Source organism: Heloderma suspectum, chromosome 5 (assembly GCF_057233095.1).
Source record: "Heloderma suspectum isolate Gila_16-S chromosome 5, 16-S_ref, whole genome shotgun sequence".
NCBI lineage: Eukaryota > Metazoa > Chordata > Lepidosauria > Squamata > Helodermatidae > Heloderma > Heloderma suspectum.
The window spans coordinates 218,470,714-218,492,065 of NC_139462.1; the positions used below are offsets into that span (position 1 = coordinate 218,470,714).

Genomic DNA, 21,352 nt, shown 5'->3' on the forward strand with positions numbered 1-21,352 from the left:
CTCTCTCTCTCTCTCTCTCTCTCACCCCATCCCCCGGCTTTTGGCACTTTTGAGTGCCAATTTGAAGTGTTTATATTTTGTGCTGGGCTCTCAGGACATGTTAGGGATTTTGTTAGTCTACTGCCCACCACACTGCCCAGTCTCCCTAACCCAAGCTGATGGAGGCAGTCTCAGATTTGGTGTTGAGATTCCTCAGAATGGTGCTTCTGGGGGACCTCAATACCCAAGTCAGTATCCCTTTATCTGGAGCAGGTTAGGACTTCTTGGCCACCATGGCTATCTCAAAATGTCATTGGCACAACACATGTAGTAAATCACACTCTAACTTTGGTCTCCTCTTCTAAACAGGAGGACGGTGATATGAAGGTGGGGTATTTTACATCTATTCGTTTGCCATGGTCAGATCATCTACTGTTAAGATTAGGCTTGCAAGGGTGAGGGACCTATCAGGAAAGTCCACCCTCAGGGGTAAATGCATTTCAATCAATTCCAGAGGGCTCTGGGGGATTTTCCACCTAATATGGTGGACACTCCTGCTGGAAGCCCTGGTCATTCTGTGAGATACAGAGATGACTCAGGCAGCTGACACAATGGCCCTCAAGTGTCTTTTCCTGCACTGCAGAGTCCAGTCAGCTCATTGGAATATATCTGAGCTGAAGGCACTGGGAATGCAGATGGAAGAAAATTTGTCTCGAATCTAATCAAACACAAGTAAGAACTCATTACTGAGCCTACTGTGTGGCAGTGATGCGGGTGAAAAAGATTTCACTCCTCCACCACTGCATCCTCTCAACGGCATCCAACAAAGTTGTTCCGAGTGGTTGGGGGCCATTGGGGTTCTCGCCTGAAAGGAGATCTAGTAGCCACAAGGAAGTACAATGCTGTGATTTGTTTGTATTGCATTTTTGGTTTTACAACTTAGACTCCACATTTTGTGCAGTTCAATCTGTGGAGGTGTCCAAAACATCATCTGGTTGAATATTATTGGATGATTTTACAGCTTTAAGGCCTGAGGATGCGGACAAGGTACTTGGTCAGGCCCATCCGACCATATGGTTGCTCAACCCTCGCTCCTCATGCCTGATTACATCTATCTGGGAAAAGCAACTGGGTCAGTCTTCTTTAAGGAGGCAGAAGTCTTAGCCTCTTTAAAGGAAAAAATCATCACTGAACCCAGTGGTTTTTAACAACTATAGGCCAGTGGCCAATACCCCCTTTGTAGGCAGGTGCTTAAGCACATGGTGGCCAACCAGATCCAGGCACTATTAGAGGAAAGTGATTTTCTAGAACCATTTCAGTTGGGGTTTAGGACTGATTTTGGCACTGAAACTATTTTGGTTGCCCTGTGAGATGATCTATGCCAGGAGAGACACAGGGGGTGTACGCATCTGTTAATTCTCCTGGACCTTTCATGGGCTTTTGATAACATTGACTATGGTGTCCATCTGGAAAGACTGTCTGAATTGGGAGTGGGCAGGACGACTATACAGTGGTTCCACTCATATTGACAACTATTTTCCGAAGATGGTACTGGGGGATTTCTGCTCCACTCCTTGGTATTTATACTTTGGGGTCCTGCAAGGTTCCATTTTGTCCTATTCTATTTAACATTTACATAAAGCTGAGTATTCAGAGTGAAGTGTCATCAGTATGCTGATGTCAGGCAGCTTTATGTCTGTTTTTCAATGATCTAAGTGAAGTGGTAGAAATGTTTAATCATTGCCGGGTCATGGTACTGAACTGGATGAGAGCCAATAAACTAAAATTCAGCCCAGGTAAGATGGAGATACTATTGGTGAGTGGATTAACTTTCAAGTGTAGTGGTGCTCAACCTGCTCTGAAAGCGATTGTATTCCAGTTGCCCTTCTGCTAAACAATCAGGTTCATATTCTGGGGGTGTTTGCAGATCCATCTGTCACTAGAGGTATATAGAGGTCTTCTGTGGCATGAGTGCCTTTCATCAGCTTAGGCTGGTAAGCTAACTATGCCCCTACCTGGATGGTGATAGCCTGGCTTCAGTGATCTATGCCCTGGTAACCTCCCATTTAGATTACTGCAATATGCTGTATGTAGGGCTGCCTTTGAAGACTGTTCCTACTACACAACATGACAGCACTGATTAGAAACAGGCATTACGCTATTACGCTGGGCATTACAATCATGTTGTATCATCTCCACTGGCTTCCAGTTCATTTCTGGCCACAAATCGGCTAGTTTTAACCTATAAAGCTCTCCATGGTTTAGAGCCACAGTATCTGAAGGATACTTCCCATACGTTCCTACCTGTACCCTGAGAACCAAGGCCATGCTCTGAATGCTGTTGCATACAGAAATTCAGTAGGTGGCTACTCATGAGCAGGTGTCCTCAGTGGTAACCTCCGAACCGCGGAATGCCCTCGCTAAAGAGGTCTGTCTAGCACCTACTTCTTGACTTTTTGGCATCAGGCTAAGACTGATCTTTTAATGTGCTACATGCGCTCCTACCAGTTGCATTTTAAAGTTGTGTTTTAGAACTGTTTTCCTCCTAACTGTATATATGAACCCCGTGTTCCTGTGCACAGCCCAATGCAAATAAGACTGCTCTGTATCAAACAGGCAACCTTCAAGATACAGTCCAAACAAGAGTGCTTTCTTTTTCTTCCCAGTACAAAGCAAGGAGAAAGTTGTGCTCAAAGACTCCACAATGGAACCCTGTTTAACACAAGGGCAGCATTACAGAAACTGTGCGAGAGATTAAAAAAGAGCACTGTTAATGTCACTGTACTAAGTACTAATGTTTCTGCTCCTCATGGATCCTGCCATGTTCTCTAGAACATGGAGGGAAAAAACGCAGCCCCTTGGGTGGGAGTGCCAGTATTGGATGGAGAGAACTCAGGCAACAAGAGTGGGGGTGGTTACCTCCTAAACGTTTCTTCATAAGCTATGGAAATTGAGGTATTCACAGATCAGAGAACATTATTAGAGGGTGCAGTTATACACATTTACAAGGATGAAATGGAGACAGGCTAGGAGTGAGAGGGGGAATTTCTCACACATTTTAAAACATGAATTTTGGAGCACCCCTGCCTCCTACTGAGGCATGCCAGTTTTGTTCCTGTATTTAAATGACACTTACATGCCTGGCCTTGACCAGACCTTGCCGTTGCTGACACTGCATCCGGTTGCTGCTCGGCTGCTGCTGTGAAGTCTGCATATGTGGTCTGAACTGGGATGGGGCAACTGGAATCAGAGGCTGTGGGGGCAGAGCAAGGAGGTGGTGCTGATGCTGCTGGTGCTGGTGCTGCTGGTGGTGCTGCGGCGGCTGCGGATGCTGAGGATGCTGCTGGTGCTGCGGATGCTGCTGGTGTTGCTGCGGCGGCTGTGGATGCTGCTGATGTGGCTGCAAAGGAGGGTGCAAGGGACCCTACACATTTTAAAAGACAACATGTGGGTTGCTCAACCTGTGAGGTAGCAGGACTTTATATACCACAATTGCTATGATTAAACAAAGGCCCCACATTAAAAACACCACCACCTAGTCTAGTCTAAGGTGATCTTAACTTAATCTAAAAGCTATACTGCATGATAGGATTACATTTCAGCTGTTGCCCCCGCTTTTTTTTTTATTTTAGCACAAGGGACTCTCAACTATTGCCTAAATATATTCTACAATTACTGAATTGCAAAATTTAATCTTAAAAAAAAATAGTTTAAGAAAAAAGACTGCATTCTGCCATGGCGTATTTTCTGCTGTGGCGCCCCGGTTGTGGAATGAGCTTCCCAGAGAGGCTCGCCTGGCACCTACATTGTGCTCTTTCCGGGGCCAGGTGAAGACCTTTTTATTTTCCCAGGCATTTTAATCTTTTTAGTTCTGTTGTTTTAAATCGGTCATTGTATTTTAAATCTCTGTACTGTTGCTAGGTTTGTTTTTTCTTTTATGCTGCAGTTTTAAACTTTTACATTTATACTGTATTTTATGCTGTATTTTGTGGTTTAATTGCTGTGAACCTCCCAGAGACCTTTGGTTATTGGGCGGGATAGAAATGTAGTAAATAAATAAAATATTCATTAGCAACCTCACATGAAAAACGATTGTACCAGCAGAGGGTGCTCTAACCTTTGAAGTGACCCAATATGTTTTCTAGATGCATGCTTAATCTACTTACTACACAGGAACTTGTCTTTAAACAATAGATTATTTTCATATTTATTCTGGAATAAATCAGTTTAGGAAGCCATGGAATACTGAACAAAATGTCGCATTACAAACTTTTTTAATCTCATTAGCTGTGAACTGCTTCTTTAATATCTTCACTTTGAAGGACTACGCTGATATAAAGTTGCCACTAACCCTCATAATTCAATTAGCACTAGGCGCAGGGGGAAAACACGTTTTCATGCTTGGCACAGCAATAAAAGGCACATTTAAATTTCGGCTACATTTGTGATATCAATCCAAACATTAAACGTTCCAGGTTTTGTGTACAGGACAGCTTCTCACAGGTATCTGCAGCATTCTGCTTAAACAAAAAAAATGGTTTGAGGCTCTTCCAGTGTAGCCAAGTCTAAAAGTAATCACCTGCACAAATTCACTCCTGTCTTAAGCACAGGGCCAGAACGATCAAGGGGAGAGGTTCCTCCACATGTTTGTTACATATTCTGAGATCTCTAAAAGACAGCTGGAGCAAAAAAGACCCTGCAAAAAACCCTTGTCATTCCATTGCCAAGTGCCAGGCAAGACAGTCACAATCCTTTTTACAGTGACTGGAGGACAACAAGTTTATAGTCTGCCCTACCGAGATGCTCACAAAATGGCAGGAAGGATGCTTCTTCCCTTACCTGCACAAGAGGACTTACTCACACATTTATAGCCTGGATTCTCCAGATTGCTAAATGCAGATAACTAAGGACTCTCATTATGGATTCGTACCTGCATGTTGGGCTGTGTAAGAGTTGTCAAGAACGGCTGCCCTGGGACCTGCAGGAACGACTGCCTGGGAGGAAGGAAGGGCCGTGTATTTGCTGCTCCAGGTTGGTTGAAGTGAAGAACTCCCACTGGGCCTTGAGGCTGAATGTTTGGCCTCACCAGCCTCTCTCTGGGAAACATGGGCTGCTGCCCTTGCTGATTAAAACCTGGTCCAGGCTGACTGAAAGGGAGTGGATTTTGAGTGGGAACAGGATGGGTGCTGTTGAGGAGTGGAGGTGGTGGTGGTGGAGGAGGACTCCGTTGTTCAAACAAGTGATGGCTGGGAAATCTTGGATCTATCAAGAACAAGCACAGTCAGGAACCAACCTGTTCGTAAAGCAAACTGTACAGCCTCCCCTCCCCATACCCCCCCCACACACAGCTGTAGATAGAAGTCGCATAGGAAGCTGCCATATTGGTCCATCTAGTCCGCACCGTCTACTCTGGCAGTGGATCCCCAGAGTAGCCACAAAGATACCTTTTCCATCACCTACTATCTGATCCTTTCAGCTGGACAAGCTAAGGATTGACTTTCTGCATCGAAAGCATGTCCTCGGCCACTCAGCTAAGGTCCCTCCCTTACAAAGCATTCTAGACTCCTGAAAATGGATGCTTTTGTTACTATAGCTGCTTGGAGTGAAAAGCACTCCGGGAGAGAGCGCAGGACAGGAAGGCCTGGCGTGCTATGGTCCATGGGGTCACGAAGAGTCAGACACGACTGAACGACTGAACAACAACAACAAAATAAAGAAATTGGGGTTAGAGTGGACCTGTAGTCTAAAACCCTACTTCAAAGCAGGACCATTGCCCGCCTGCAGTCAACCTACACAATGCAGACAACCCCTACAAGCAGAGCTATTAGTGCCCGCAGAACAAATTCCTGGGGATACTTCAGAAGAGGAAAGTCACTTTCAGTTAGAGATTCCATTAATGTTTAACTAGAAGCAATCATCATCAGCAACAGAACTAATTTTTCACAAGTCATACACTTGGAATTTAAATTCCATGAATTGCAACAGAGCAGACATCCAAGCAAGCTTATGAAAGCTGCCACCACTTTTACCATCTGTACATGCAAGCCATCCTGAGGCTCTGCTGCCTTCTTCACAATTTATTTTACAATAATGTATTAGCCACTAAAAAATAATCCATGCTAAACATTTATGGGAGAGAAGTGAATCAACAGCCATGTTGTTTGAAGAATTGGTATCGAATCGCTAAATGCTGAGCTCCAAAGACTGGAGGATCTGGCAGCTTTTAGAGTGGCCTACAGGTATCAGACGGGAAAAATTCTGGCTCAGTCGCTAAAACTAAGCGCAACCAATCCCCTCCCTCAGAACTGAGGAAGATGCCTCCCTCCGATGTACCAGAGGACACTACCTCCCATGAAGAAAGGCTCTCTGTCCTGTGGAGGTGGTGGCGGCAGAGGTGGTGGCGGCCCTCTCCACTGATCCTGGAGGGAGAGTCTTGGGGCTTGATTGAAGCTGGTAGGAACAGGGCCAGGAGGGTTTTGTTGAAAATCTGGAGGGCCCTGAATAATACAAAGGAAATAACAAAACTAATGAAGATAATCTTCAAATATTTATTCTATAGCCCATTTAGAATATCCTCTCTTTTTTCTAAAGATCAAAATATCTTCCTGTAATCTGTACAAATTGGCAACCCTGCCGAGTCATATCTTCCACTGTGGCACTGAACCTAAGCACGGTATCTTTACAATAAATTCAAAATGTTTTAATAATCACAGCAGCACCACAGGAATGCCATCGCTTTTCAAGCTTACTGAAATCCATGCAATTATTGACCTTCTATCCCATTAATCCAAAAGTCTGAATGTCTACTTAAGAAAATGGTCCTGACATTTATCTCTTTAAACCATGCTATTCTTTGCTATCTATTTAGTACAACCTAAGCAACCAAGATGAAGCTACTTTAATTTTCTGGATGTCATAAATTGATTTCCCCCCCATTCTAAAGTAAAGAAATCATATTTCCAAGAATAATAGGGAACCAACATTTGACAAAGCACACAACCCTAAATACTTAAGCATCTGAAGCATTCATTACAGACAGGATATGAAAAATTAACATAGATTTGCCACCCTTGGTTTTAAAGAAATGCATTACAGACTGATACAATATTCAGTTATTTCACCATCAGCAATGGAAGAAGCCATTTAAAATTTAAGCTCAGTAATTGATTTTTTTCCCCTTTTGATTCCGTGAAGGAACATATATCATCTGCTAAAAGTGACGATGTGATGTTGTCATAACTCTTCCTAAGAAATGAACTGTTAAGGTATAAACATTTGCACTCCTGTGTAAGCTTGCATACCAGCTCCTCTACATTTCAAGAAACTACATATTCTAGAAGCAGATTTCACAGGTCACATCTTTCTAGCAGTTGGAGTAACTGTTAACAATAGTTTTAACTGTTCAGTTCTTAGTCTTGTATGGAATGGTTTTCCAGCTAATTTTGTTCATTTGCTGAAGTGGCCTTTATTGCAATGCCACAAATTTGTTAAGTTTTTAAGGTCCACAGGATTCCTTGCATCAGTGACATGGGGCGGAACAGAAAATTTTCCAGTGCTTTTTTTTTTTTTTTTTATGAATGGAAAAAAATTCCATTTCATAAGTTCATTAGTAACAATGAATGGATGCCAACTGCAAATACAATAATAGGCAAACTTGGCAGTTTCAAAGTTGTAGATGAGTGGCTGTCAGCATATCATGCACAGTTCTTTGGGTTGCTAACACTGATTAGAGTCAACAGTTTTCAGTACCTTTGTTTTTTTCTAAAATTTAAACAATGTAATGGAAGTACAGGCTAATGTCCATAAAATATTTACAAGTATCCCCATAAAAATTTCTACAATATTTAAATCACAATAAGATTATTTTTTCCCTCAGTATTTCAGGTCAAATACATTTGATCTATCAGGACAAAAAAATAACATGGGGTATTATTTTTTAGCTTTGTTGTTTACTACATACAAGTAGTAAAATGAACTTGTGAAATCAGATCATGCTCTAGGGTAGGGGTAAGCAACTGGTGGCCTGCCAGATGATTTGGCATATAACTCCCATCAGCCCTAGCCAGCAGTCAACAATGAGGGATGATAGGAGTTGTAGGTCCAAACATCTGGAGGGCCACAAGTTGCCTAGTTCTGCTGTAGGCCATCAGAAAATTTTCTGAAGCAAACTGACCATTTTCCAATGCAAATTACCCTATGCAAATTAGCTGAATTGGCAGTGGAAATTTTTCCAATTCAAAATTTTCCAGAAAACCCACATCACTGTCCTGTACCCCCGTTTGATTTGCTGCCATATTAAACAAGTCTCCTTAATGCACATGGCTTCAAGGATGACCCTTGAGAGGTCAGGTATGAAGCTCCTACACACTGTGCAAGGGCACTTCTCCTGTGCGCATAACACCGCCGCTGGCTGCTGTTCCAGCACACAGGATGGGGCAGCTCCCACTGAAGGGCAAGGAGACGCAGCATCCCCTGCTCTGGAGTCCACACATCTCATCTCATCTGGCCCTAAGCTTAGCTGCCCTTGAAGGGCAAAACACAGAATCAGGCTCTTTATAAATGCAGGTACATTTATACAGTCCAACTATGTATTTTTTTTTGGTATAAATCTAAATTTCTTGATCAACTATATGCGAATGTGAGCTACAGGAAGGATTTAACACTGGCTGAGCTTTCAATTTCTTATCGTATAGCAGATATACGATATTCAGAGTTGAGATTTTTCTGGCTTCTAGATATTTTAGTTTTACACAATACATATATGAAATCCAGCCGATGTGCCAGCCATTTCTTTACTCGTATTATCAGAATCCCCCTTTTCAATATCAGATTTTGAAAACTCCAGCTAAAACACCCCAATTGCCCAGTACAATAGACACAGTGGATATGAACTACAGATGCATTTCATTCATTGGGGAGGTGGGGGGAATACAAGCACAGTACATATTTTGGACTGTTAAGCAATGAAATACCACTGAGTCCATACATAGTTAAGGAAAATAAAATTAAAACTACAGTCACCGTTAAGAAAAATGAAAAATATAGTATCAATATACTGTGTTTCTTTTAGAACTTGAAGTGAGGTGACTTTTCTTCAATAGATATTTAACTGAACATTTTACACTCTAGTTACATTTTAAAATGCGTAGTCAGAACTTTTTTTGTGTGCTTATACACACAGCAAATGTACAGCAAATTGAGGGAAAATAAGCTAGCGTAAGATACACAGAATAATTCCTGATATACACAGTGTTTTCTCTTTTTCATGCTTTCAAGTGGCCAGTTTCATGGAGCAGCAAGATACCAATATGTAAGAAACTTTATTTTGTAAGCAGACAAAATTGATCTTAACTCTTTATATGGCCTAAATCATAACGCTGTAAGACTATGCTTTGGCATAATGCATTTTAGAGATTTGGGGTATTTGCTGCCATATTAGACAGTATGTCCAACTAAACTGAAGAGGTTCATAGCTTCATAGAAGAATACATATCAGCCCTTAACCAGGGAAAGGCAGGTACTTCCCCACCCCCAGCACAGTCTATGTCAGTCTCATGCCCTCTCATGAGCCAGGTGAACCAGCAGGAGACTATGTAGGTTGCACCATCTCATAGGTCAGGCTTGATGGAAGCTACGTATTTCTACATCTAACTATATTTACTACAGGACATTCACTTTGAAAACTTTATAGAGCTTGAAGGCTGCAAGCTATGCCCATTTAAACACAGGCACCTTTCATGGAATCTGACACTATATATAGCACATTAGAGGGTCCATAGGGCTTTGTATACATAGTCTCAGCAATCCTTACAGCAACCCTGTAAAAGTAGATTAATATTATCCGCATAAAGTAGATCAATATTATCCCCCTATATTACCCCCATATAGGAAGCTAAGGTCAGACATGGTGGCTTGCTTAATGTAAGTTATGGCTAGTCAGTGCCTATAAACACGATCCACCAAGCACTGTTAATCAATTACTTTTATACGTATTTCCATGATGCACCACACCAAAGGAATCACATGGGTGATATCAATTACTTTTGAAAAATCTCAATGCTACCTTCTGTCTACAATTTGTTATAGAGATCTGAATAGCTCATTGAGCATGACTTCCACATACACAGGCAATCCAACTTTCTGAAAGAACATGAGATAACATTACCTTAATCCTGTCAGAGAATTACACTATTTTGCTTTGCTTTTTATCCTCTCAAATATCCTCCCTAGTTAAGAAATTAACATTCTCTCTCGTACAATTCTTACACAAATTGTACTTTTACTTTTCAGCATCTCTTGTTAATTACATGATGTTATCTGTTATAATCTATTCATGAACCACAGATAACTTTGGCTACCAATAAAAGAGAAAACTTAGCATAAATTGCTTAGCACAACATTAATCTTATAAAGCAAGGCATAAAGAGGATCTAACAGCTATTATATGACTTATCAGCTTTCCTAAAGGGTCACTCTATACTTTTTTCGAATAGACTAATTAAATACCTTAACAATGTCATTGAAACTTCATGAATCTTTCAATAAATTACACCCCGTCTTTACAACATGTTTTCACTTATTAATCTCACTTAAAATGCAAAGAGGCTAGGAAAATGCCACTGACACCAAGGTAAGAGATGCTCCATTAATTCTTATTAAAAATGGTATAAATGCAAAGAATCAGTGATTACTGTAACCTCTGACACCATTAAAACTATAGCCATCTGTTATAAAATGTTAATCCTCTTACTTTAGCACCCACTGAATTTTACCTTCCCTTGGATAAATGACCTTAGTTCAATTCAATCACCACAAGGTAAGGTCCATGTGGAAATAGAACACACAGGTGCCTCCAATATAAGATTGCTCCACTGCTTTAAGACTGGCTCCACAGCCAGGATGTTCTCAGCAAACTATTTCTGATGCCAAATACATGGTGGCCTTGGAATTAACTTCATGACAGAGACCTTCATCTGACCAAGTTTTGCACCAATTATATGTACAATGACAGCAAAAACGGAGAGCAGGGGTCCAGTCTTTAGTTCTCATAATCAAGTGTGGTTTTAATTGAAGGTGCTTGGTCTATGCATTTAAAACAAAACCTTCAAGCTACCCAGTATAAAATAAAAACCTCCATGCTCCCAGTAGAGATTGCAGGTGAGTGTGACCAGCTGCAGAGCCTGAACAGCTGCCATGCTAGCACTGGTGAGGAACAAGGGATCTGTGACAGCATACACAGAAACTATACTCACAAGTAGAGGGCAGGAGCTCACAGTTCTGCTAGTTAATGCTTGCATCTCAGTTAGATTTGTCTTTTGTTTTTGGGAGCCCTGAACTTTAAAAGGTTGCTCTTCAACTCTCTTATTCTCTTAGGAAAGAAACACACTTAGGGAAAAATATTCTGAATGCTCATATTTCTAAAGCTTTTAAAAACAAAGGCCAATGCTACTTGATAGTTTCCTATATTTTGTGAAATTCTTCCAGCTCTACATTTATAATAAAGCTGATTCCTCGTGGATTTTTTTCCTGGAAGCTACTTACTGCTGAAGTTCAGGTATGGTGTTTTTATTGGATATTTTCTTCTGTAAGCTGCTTTGAATTCACTCTGTGAAATTGGGGGGGGGGAATAATAGGAGGAGGAGTTATTCTAGATTGCTCTAGAATCACTGTAGAGAAAATGTCTAAAACCAAGCAATCAAATAATATTTTTGCTGGAATGCTGTGCCTGGAAAAACAGAAAGCTTGTTATCTTAGACCTCAACAGAATTTGAAACTGGGGATTTGTTGGGTGGTAGAAGGGAAGATGAATGCGTTACTTCTATCCAAGATTTCCTGACTTATTGTCAGCACTGGTACTCATAAAGTATGCTGCTCCCAAACATGGAGGTTTTACTCAATGAACAGCCACTGAGACCTATCATCCATCAATCTGTATTTCTTTATAAATGCATCTATTTATTAAAAGCTATGCTTCCTAACTAGATGTACAGGGAATTTGTACACCAATCACTAGCCTTAAAGTTTAAGGCCCACACCTATTCTACCCAAGTTCCACTTTTTATTTTAAACATACTATCATGCCTATCCCAGGGCCTTCTTCCATATCAAACCATATATTCTGGACCTCCTATATCATCAGAACATTAGCACACATGTGGCCAGAACTCCCTCATTCTTTCACGTTGACAGAAAAGACTCCCAACAAAATGCTAGGTTTCAGGGCCTCTTGACCACCAGATCCCGAGATTAAGTTACTGGGGTAGCTCCTATTCCTCACAGAACTACTACTTTCAGCATACTGAGGATTGAAGTGCAGGAGTAACGTCACATTCATTTCAACACTTCTATGGGTCAGAATCTCCACAGCTGAGCACTTGCTTGTGTATTTGATGTGTTGGGATTTGTGTATTTTAAAAATGGTGGTCATTCACCCGCAACATAATCAAGTGGAAGAGCAGGCAACCATGATTTCTATCATTTGTGAAATGAATGCACTGTGGAGAAGGCACAACAAGGGAAAGGACTGCTTCATTTTAGAAGTCTTTTTTCCTACTCTTGTTTAATAGCTGTTACCATCATGTTTAGCTTCTGCTGCTCCCTCTGCAGATGGGAATTCACTGATATGATTAAATTTGATGGTATGATAATGTATGGTAATAGTGATTAATCAGAAGCCCACTAGCAAATGGAGGATGTTTGTTATTATGTCACCTGCATTTTAAATTGCATTTCCCTCTGCCAGCCTGACACTGTTTGACAGTGTACGGGGTGGGGGTGGAAATCTTGCAGTACATCTGCTTGCTAGTACTTATAGATAAGAGAAAACACTCATCACTCCGTCACTATTGCAAGTGTTGTAATTATAGGACTACATAGACAAGTTATGAAAATGGGAAGCCCTCATAAGGAACATTTGCTGGTAGATGCTGAGGAAGCTCAGTTGCACATCTGCAGGGGCTATAATGGGAGAGAAATGTAATTTGATTCAGCAGTCTCATTCAAACATGATTTGCATGAAATGCTGTATAAAGCTCTATCCAAGAAATGTCAATCATGACCACCTGATACCTTGTATCATGTTAAAAGGAAAACAAAATGCTTTCCAGACTACATGGGATTTGCCACCGCTGCTGCACAGTAATAGAGTGAAAATTTCATTTACTATTGCTGTTCTAACAGCACTGCCATAACAAAAGCAGAATCGTTGTGGCAGCAGTGCAGTAGGCGTGTTTTTTCATTGCCATTTGATGTGTAACATGCAAACAAACAGTATTACAAGGGTGTAAGCAGCTGTCATTCATCAAATGCTCAGAACAATCACAAGACACTTTTAAAACTTATTCTCAGTGGTTGTAAGAGGCTACCCAAACATTACATTTTAGATGTATACCTAAAAGTATGTAGCAAATGTGTATCTTACAAGTGCACTCATCTGGGAGCCAGGATCAGCTACAGCTCCCTGTCAAACGTGAACTGGGCCAAACACAGGTTTGGCTTCCATAATGTGTGAAAAAGTTACTTAGACACTTGGCAACGCAGGCCTCTCTATTTGTTAACTACTGGAATGAATCGTGGTTTCTTAAATTTGTTCTCTTCCACAGTAATGTGTCTTGATCTACAGTTTCTAATAGCTTTGGCTTTCGGGTGGGGTGGGGTGGAGGAGCAGGTGCTAGTCATCTTGGATAAGATTAAGATGTTATTTGCCTTCATTTTGTCATCACTTGATAGCGCTACAAGAATTAATTCTAAAAAGCAGAGGAAAACTCTACTTAAAAACTATGCTTATTTATTTTGTTATTTATTAGCTTTCTATAACACCCAATGGATGAGATGGCTAAATAGCATCACTGATGCAATTAATATGAACTTGAGCACACTCCGGGAGAGAGCACAGGACAGGAAGGCCTGGCGTGCTATTGTCCATGGGGTCACGAAGAGTCGGACACGACTTAACGACTGAACAACAACACCCAATAGACAAAGCCCTCTGGGCGGTTCACAAAATAGAGCTTATAAAATATAAAAACATAAAACATAGTATAAACCCCTTATTAAAAACAGCTACAAAAAGAACCAAATTATATCATAACATGATTACATGATATAAGAGAGAGATGTTGGGATGAAAACCAAAAAAACCTGCAATCAGAATTAAGTAAACAATTTATATAATTTTCTCCAAGTGCAATAATTGGGTTTTCTGAAATATTCTAAACACACTGAAAATGGCTGGGGAAATAAATTCCAAGAAAGCAAGGGGAAGAGTAGGGTGCTATTTGTCAGCACTTCCACACAGTTCAGCAACCAGATCATCCATGACTTATGTAAGATCTGTGCTCATGAAGCAAACTGTAATTGGAGTTTAAGAGAAAGTTCTACAAAAATGAAACAGAGAAACCCACTGCCATTTGCCTGGTTGCTTTTCCATGTTACCCATCATAACTGATCCTGGCTGAAATCCAATTAAGTTGTTCCACTGACGGAACTATTTTAGTCAATGGAACCAGGATGGGGGTGTTTCCCCTTCCCCCCATAACCTCCTGTTTGACTGTACAGTCTGCTTCAGAGACTTTTGAGCAGATTTGGGGGGACAGGGGGCTGCAGGGGCAAAGGAAACATTTCCAAGTATCTAAATCATTCTCTGCTAGAATAGTGTCCACCATTGACAGGCTACTGAAAGACCTCTTTTCTACTTTTCCTCAGCTCAGATTCAATGTGTAGTTTAACAAAAACTCATTCTGCTCTGTTTTCTTTTTAACAAAGTCCATTTCATCCAAGTCTGATTGTTTTACAGTGTCATGTGCAATCTGGAAAAACAAAGATCAAATATAATACTGAATAAATGAATGACTTCATTAAATAAATCTTCTGACCATTTCAAACATTAAAAAACCATTAAAAGCAAAGACTTTACATTACATTAGGATTAAAAACATTACTTCAGAATTAAACATTACATTAAAAATTAAAACATTACATTAGCATTAAAACAGTAATACATAAAGCACACATTTCTTTGAGTCTATCAGCCAGACCATTTTTCCAATTCCTTTTTCCTTATAATGGCTGCCTTGATTGCAAAAAGGGCAACCCTCTGGGACACAAAGAAATTAGAGCCTCGTAAAAGAAATAATAATTTATTCTTCACTGACCAGTATCTCATGTGGGTCAGGAATAAACCTAAACAGCGTTCCCTACAGCTTGAGTATAGATGACATTCAAGTAAATAATGTGCCAGATCTTCAATTACCGAACTACCACATATGCACAGTCTGTCGTTCAGTGGGATGCTGCTGAATCTTCCCTGTAGCATCATTGTATCCATCACCTCAAATCGTAAATGTGTAAAAGCTACATGCTGGTCCCTTTTCAGACCAAACAAGAGATATTTCTCTTCATTAAATTGAGATTTGGCTTTGGCTAACCATTTCATTGCCCTTGAAATTGCTCTAACATCTAAAATCCTTGATCTGACTATATTTCTTAAATTAGTGCTAGGGATACTTAAAGCGTTCAAACTGAAACCATAGCTTGGTAACATCTTTGTGAAATTATAAAGCCATGATGTTCCCAAGGTTTTAGCTATCTGCTCTTGAAGACATTTCTTTGGAAGCCTGGCTACACTCATCAGGCCCAGTTTGAACCAATAATTAAATATCCTGAGATGTATATGATCTAAAACTGCCATAATTCTGAGTTCAGTTCTAAGCACGTATGCTGGGCAGGCTGATGACACCCCTAAGATCAGGCAAAGGTAGCGATTTTCGACCCTTTCTATTTTTTTTGCCATTGAACAATCCCCAAATTTCTGCACCACATTAAGGCCTGGCAAGAGAGAATGAGGTTCTCTATAGTTCAGGAGCCTATTTTTGACTGGGCACATGCAGTTGCTTTCAGCTCATTTCTCTTTTGTTGCAGGACCCAGGCTCCTGTAGAGGTAAATGCTTAACCTAGGTAAATATAGGATTCCACCTGTTTAATTTCATTAAGAGTCCAAAAACCACTTGTATAGTTTCTTTTTCTTGCCAAATATTAGCACTTTTGATTTCTTGCTATTTATTACTAACTCATTATCCCTACAATAGGCGATAAATTTCCTCAATAACCTATGCATACCAACCTGTGTAGTGGAAAACAAAATCATATCATCTGCATATAAAAGAATGTTCACAAATTTGTCCCAAAACCTTTGGCATATGGAACTTTTGACAATGAACTGTTGGGACTATGTCATTGACGTAAAAATTTAAAAAGAAAGGAGCGAGAATACAACCCTGTTGAACTCCTTTGCTTGTGTGGATTTCATCTGTTAAAGCTTGATTCACCCCAGTTCTAACTTTTAGGCTAGTATTCGTATAGAGAGCCTTTATAAGAAAAAGAATGCTCTGATCGATATTTGTTTTGGCCAGTTTTTCCCAGAGAAGAAAATTCTGTGTATTGAATCGGCAGGCAGCACTTAGGTCGATAAATGCAGCAAAAAGCTGTCCCCCCTTTGTTGCATATTTTGATATCAGATGGGATAGGATAAAACAACTGTCCATGGTGGATCTTCCCTGTCTAAAATCAGCTTGCTCTTCTTTTAAAATGGAGTTTTGTTCTGCCAAATCCTCTAATTTCTGATAAATCCTCTAATTTCTGATATTTGCAGGGATATCAATTAGGCTAATAGGCCTACAGTTTCTGGGATCCCCACGATCACCTTTTTTAAGTAGCGGAACTATTATGCTAAGTTTCCATCTGATGGGTATACAGCCGGTATTACTTATGTGACTAGACAAGCCTGCTAAAACATTTGCCCACCAGTCAACATTATCTTTAAAGAGTTCTGGTGGTAGAAGGTCTTCTCCAGGTGCTTTATTGTTCTTTAATGACTGGATAAGAGGCTTTATTTCCTGCGTTGTGATTAAAGGCCATTTGGGGAGGGCATCGATGTTCCTGGGGATGTTTTCCACATAATTTATTTTATCCTCTTTTACCTTGTCCTTAAGTAATTCAAAGTAGAAATCTTCCCACCCTTTGGCAGAAATGGGAATCTCAACATCCACGAGCCCATGCCAAGGAGAGTGAAGTGGGTGGCTACTAGGAAGAGGGTCTTTTCTGCTGCAGCACCCCATCTGTGGAATGAGCTCCCTAGTGGGGTTCGCCTGGCACCTATGTTGGATTATTTCTGGCACCAGGTGAAGACCTTTTTATTCTCCCAGGCATTTTAGTATTTTAGCTTTCTAGTCTTTTAGCTTTGCTGTTTTAAATCTATATTTTAAATCTCTGCATTGCTGCTAGGTTTTATTATGGTTTTATTCTGGTTGTATTGTTATATTGTGGTTTTAGTGCTTTTATATTTTTGTATTGTTTTACTGTGTACTTTTTGGGTTTAATTTTTGTGAACCGACCAGAGAGCTTCAACTATTGGGCAGTATAGAAATGAAATAAATTAAATTAAAAAATCAACATGGCAGTTGGATACACCAAGTCTAGCTGAAACCATTCGCCAAAAACCTCCTGAGTTTTTATTTCTGGCCTCCTGCTCTAATTCTGCCCAGCTTTTTGCGTAATAATTAGCTTTCTCAATCACAATTAATTTCTTGTACTTTTGCCTGAGTATATGTGCTCCATTATCATGGGACTCTCGTGCGATTCGCATTTGTTTTCTCACACACTTCCTCAACTCTCTACAACCTGCATCAAACCAAGTAGATTTTTTTTATTCCTTGGACCATTACAGCTAACCATAGTTAACAGCCAGGGTTTAATACACAAACATATTGCATGATAAGCGTGCAGAACTGAGTCGATATTCTTATCTTGGGTGCAGATCAGGTCTCCCAGAACTGTTCCCTCAGTTGAACTCATCAGAAAGGATCTGAGCATGAGGGTATCCGCCTGTTGCCATTTTAATCTTTTCTCATTTACTATTTCAGACCTGCATGCTACATACTTATCTGACTGGGACACTGGTCTCCGGTTGGAGTCTAAGATTAACTGTGCTGGACTGATGATCACTGTCTTATGTTTACTATAATTCTGGGGAACAGGAGAGCATTTTGTCTGGATACACAGATGTAATCTATAACACTACCAGCAGGGTGTGTGAGATATGTAACTGGATAGGGAAGCCTAGAATCACTGGGGCCTAAAATCTGGAGCCCAAATTTATATGTTAACTCTATCAGGCACCGACCAGCATTATTTGCTTACTTATCTTTAGAGGACCAACAGTACATCTCCTGGAGGTCTTCTTGTAGTCCCCACCTCTCTGCAGGATGTGCCAGGTTAGAACTGATTCTGGCATTAAAATCACCCATCATGATAATTAAGGTATTTGGGAAGCTAGTGCCTAGTTCTTCCATCATGTGCTGTAAAGGAGGCCAGGCGCTGTGCGGGTAGTGCTGGGACTTAACTGGCAGTATGTAGATATTCACTAATATTAGGGTTATACTTGTGGTTGTTAGCTTAATTGCCATGTAGTTTTGGGGAGCTGTATTATTCAACAACCAACCGCTCCCATATCCAACCCAGATCTTCTTTGACAAGTATTGCTAAACCACCCACTGCTCTTCCCTTATCTTTAATTTTTCAAGCAGGTTCAAGCCATGTTTTGTAGCCTGAGAGTAAATTCTCATTATTTGTGAGCCATGTTCCTTGGAAGGTGATGACATCAAAATTACATAGGAATTCGATCAGATCCTCACCCTGCTGACAGGCCCTCCAACCAGCAATATTCCATGAAAGGAATTTAACTGGGCAACTAACAGAAGCCTGCTTATAGCTGTTAAAATACACCTGCAAAGGGAAGCAATCTGGCATCAGGTCACCCATCTGTGTGTCAATGAGGTCACTGTATCATCTCATTTTATCTGACCTTGTTGGCTGGCTAGCATATTATATGTCTTCTACTTCAAGACAGATCAATTTGTCCTTCAGTGGACTTAATATACTTTCATTTTATCTTACTGAGTGAATAATATCTAACTTAGGAGGTTCTGGCTCACTGGAGAGCATGTCACAACCCAGCTCCCCATCATCCAGGTACCTCATTGCTTGCCAGTTTGCACTACATAAATCAACTTAGTTTTTAAGCATGGGTGCAATATGTTCACTTTTACTTTGGTTAAGTTTAATAATGTCCATACTCAGGACATTATCATGGCTCCTTTCCATTGAATTACTTATTGGGGGCCCAGCTTGCCTGCCATTACCTACAACCACAGCTAACAACTTCCCCTTCTCCACATCTCTACTTACATTGCAGGACTGTATTTCCCTTCAATAATTTCTCAGTAGATCTAGGCTTTCCAAGATCTCTGCCTGTGCAAATCTGGCAAGGCCCTGAAAGAATTCTGGAGGACTTTCTCCTCTGGGATAAACAGTCTGGCACTTTAAGACTCATGCTGTAATTCAGGTGCAGGGGCTACTCTATGCCAAGATTCCCTACTTGAGTAGAGGGTAAATTGGGCACATAGGGCCAGTTTAAACCAATAAGATTATCAGTATAATCTACATTATAATCAGGATAACCTATATTATCTATAGTTACCAACTCATTATCTTTAGGTTTTCTATCTGAAACATCATGTAGGGGGACCTGATTTACAAAGAATCTTACTAAAATTAGATTGTTTACTAAGGAGGCCTCTTTCAGTCTCTATATGAAGTTAACTACGATCCAATCTCTAAATGTAACAACCGCACATGCTCTTACTCCATCATAATACAAATATTCTATATGCTCAATATCATTAGGATACAAAATTCCTGAAAGAACCCCACTCACAAGCTGCAGGAGATGTAAAACACAAGATGACTGATCAAGAAAACACCTAGGTTTGGGACAGTTCGCAAACTCCAGCTTTTGGGGAATCATCACCAGATTCCAGGCAATTCTTAGTCTTGAGTCTCGCGGGGGCTCTAAGGGGTAAGACGTAGCTTCCAAACTGACGGGAAGGACAACATCTTTCAACATTCCCTGAGTTTTACAGAGACCATCTTCCCAAGGGTCTTGCCTAAGTTATGAATCCTGCACACTGGTCACATTACTCTGAGCTGGATTAACTTCATGGGTCCTATGATGAGAGCAATCTTTAATCAACCCTGTATTCCTTTTCCTTTTTTTCTTTTTCACACCCTCCTTCAGGGATGATATGCTGGAATCAGTTTTTGCAGTTGTATCCAACAAATCAAACAACCACTGGAAATCCTTTTTCCAACAGCACTGAACTGTTTTCTCTGTCTTTGTTTAGCTTTTAATATTTTTGTTTTTCTTCTGTTTATTATGGGCCACTTTTTGCACCACCTTATTATCTGCTTTAAGATGACTCTTTGAGGATTTAATTAACGTCCCAACTGATAGATCATTTTGGGCTCTGCTATCACTTTTCCCCCTGGCCCATCTCCTGCAGTCTGAAATGATCAGTCAAAGTTGTTAGCAGTGCATTGCATTCTGCTGAAAAGTTTTTAATGAAGACTAGTTCATTAACTATTGTTAAAAAAAACGCCCTTCAATTTGGTGGTCACCTTCTTCAATTTCTTCTGTTTGCACCAAGACTGAATTGTACTTCATCCTTAAGGCATTAGCTGTACGCTTGGGCGTTTGACTCTGCAGGTGTTCTTCACAGAATCATAGAATAAATAGTAGGGTTGGAAGGGGCCTATAAGACCATTGAGTTCAACCCCTCCATCGAGTCCACCTCTTCTATTTTAATCGCTGGCTCTGCCTCATTTGCCATCTGTGATTCTTTTATTGTGGTGTAAATCTCAGCAAGAGCCAGCTCGGAGGCCAGGTCTATCAAGGACCTCGTAAATCTAGGTTCTTGTATGGCTCCTTTAAGGTACACTGACCAATCCAGCATAGTATGTTCATGCAAGAGACCATCCTGCATCAACGTACCCTGCTTGCACAGCTTTGCCACTTCCTCCTCCAGCTTAAAGAACTGTGTGATTTTAACTTGTCTTTTCCAAGATTCTGGGAGGAAGTTCTGTAAGCAAGGGATAAGTCCAAGGTCTTTATAGGTCTTCCTTGTAAATACCATCTTTAGTGCTGCTTGGCACAGTCCACAAACCGCAGCTTGGCTTAATCACAGTGATTTATTCAGTTCTTTGGTAAGTTTTATCAATAAATATGGGTACCTACCAAAACCTCAACAAAAACAGGTTTTTTTAATCCTCTTGGCTTTCCATGGCATTCAGTATTTCCTCTCAGCCAAAGCAGCGAGGGAAAGCGCCAGCAGGCTGCTTAGGAACAGCAGCAAGTGGGGGAGGCCAGGCAAGTTGTTGCTACTATGCAGTGCATTCTGAAAGTCAAAGTGCCTAGTCGAATATAATATGACCTGGCACTTGAGGTGATTTTTCAAGTGCCTAGTCGAATATAATATGACCT

At 40.6% G+C, this 21,352-nt stretch overlaps 1 protein-coding gene across 6 annotated transcripts in view; it reads right to left on the reverse strand.

The window, feature by feature from the left end:
- The window catches only part of RBM33 (RNA binding motif protein 33), a 118,258-nt gene that overhangs the window by 49,035 nt on the left and 47,871 nt on the right, over positions 1-21,352 (reverse strand). For 5 of the 6 annotated variants that reach the window (XM_084859320.1, XM_084859316.1, XM_084859315.1 and 2 more), the window contains exons 11-13: positions 6,326-6,476; positions 4,910-5,241; positions 3,116-3,403 (exon numbers count right to left, since the gene is read on the reverse strand). In XM_084859320.1, coding sequence (XP_084715446.1) covers positions 3,116-3,403; positions 4,910-5,241; positions 6,326-6,476 — 771 coding nt within the window. The remainder of the gene's footprint in view (positions 1-3,115; positions 3,404-4,909; positions 5,242-6,325; positions 6,477-21,352) is intronic. The other variant, XM_084859319.1, reaches the window with a different exon arrangement.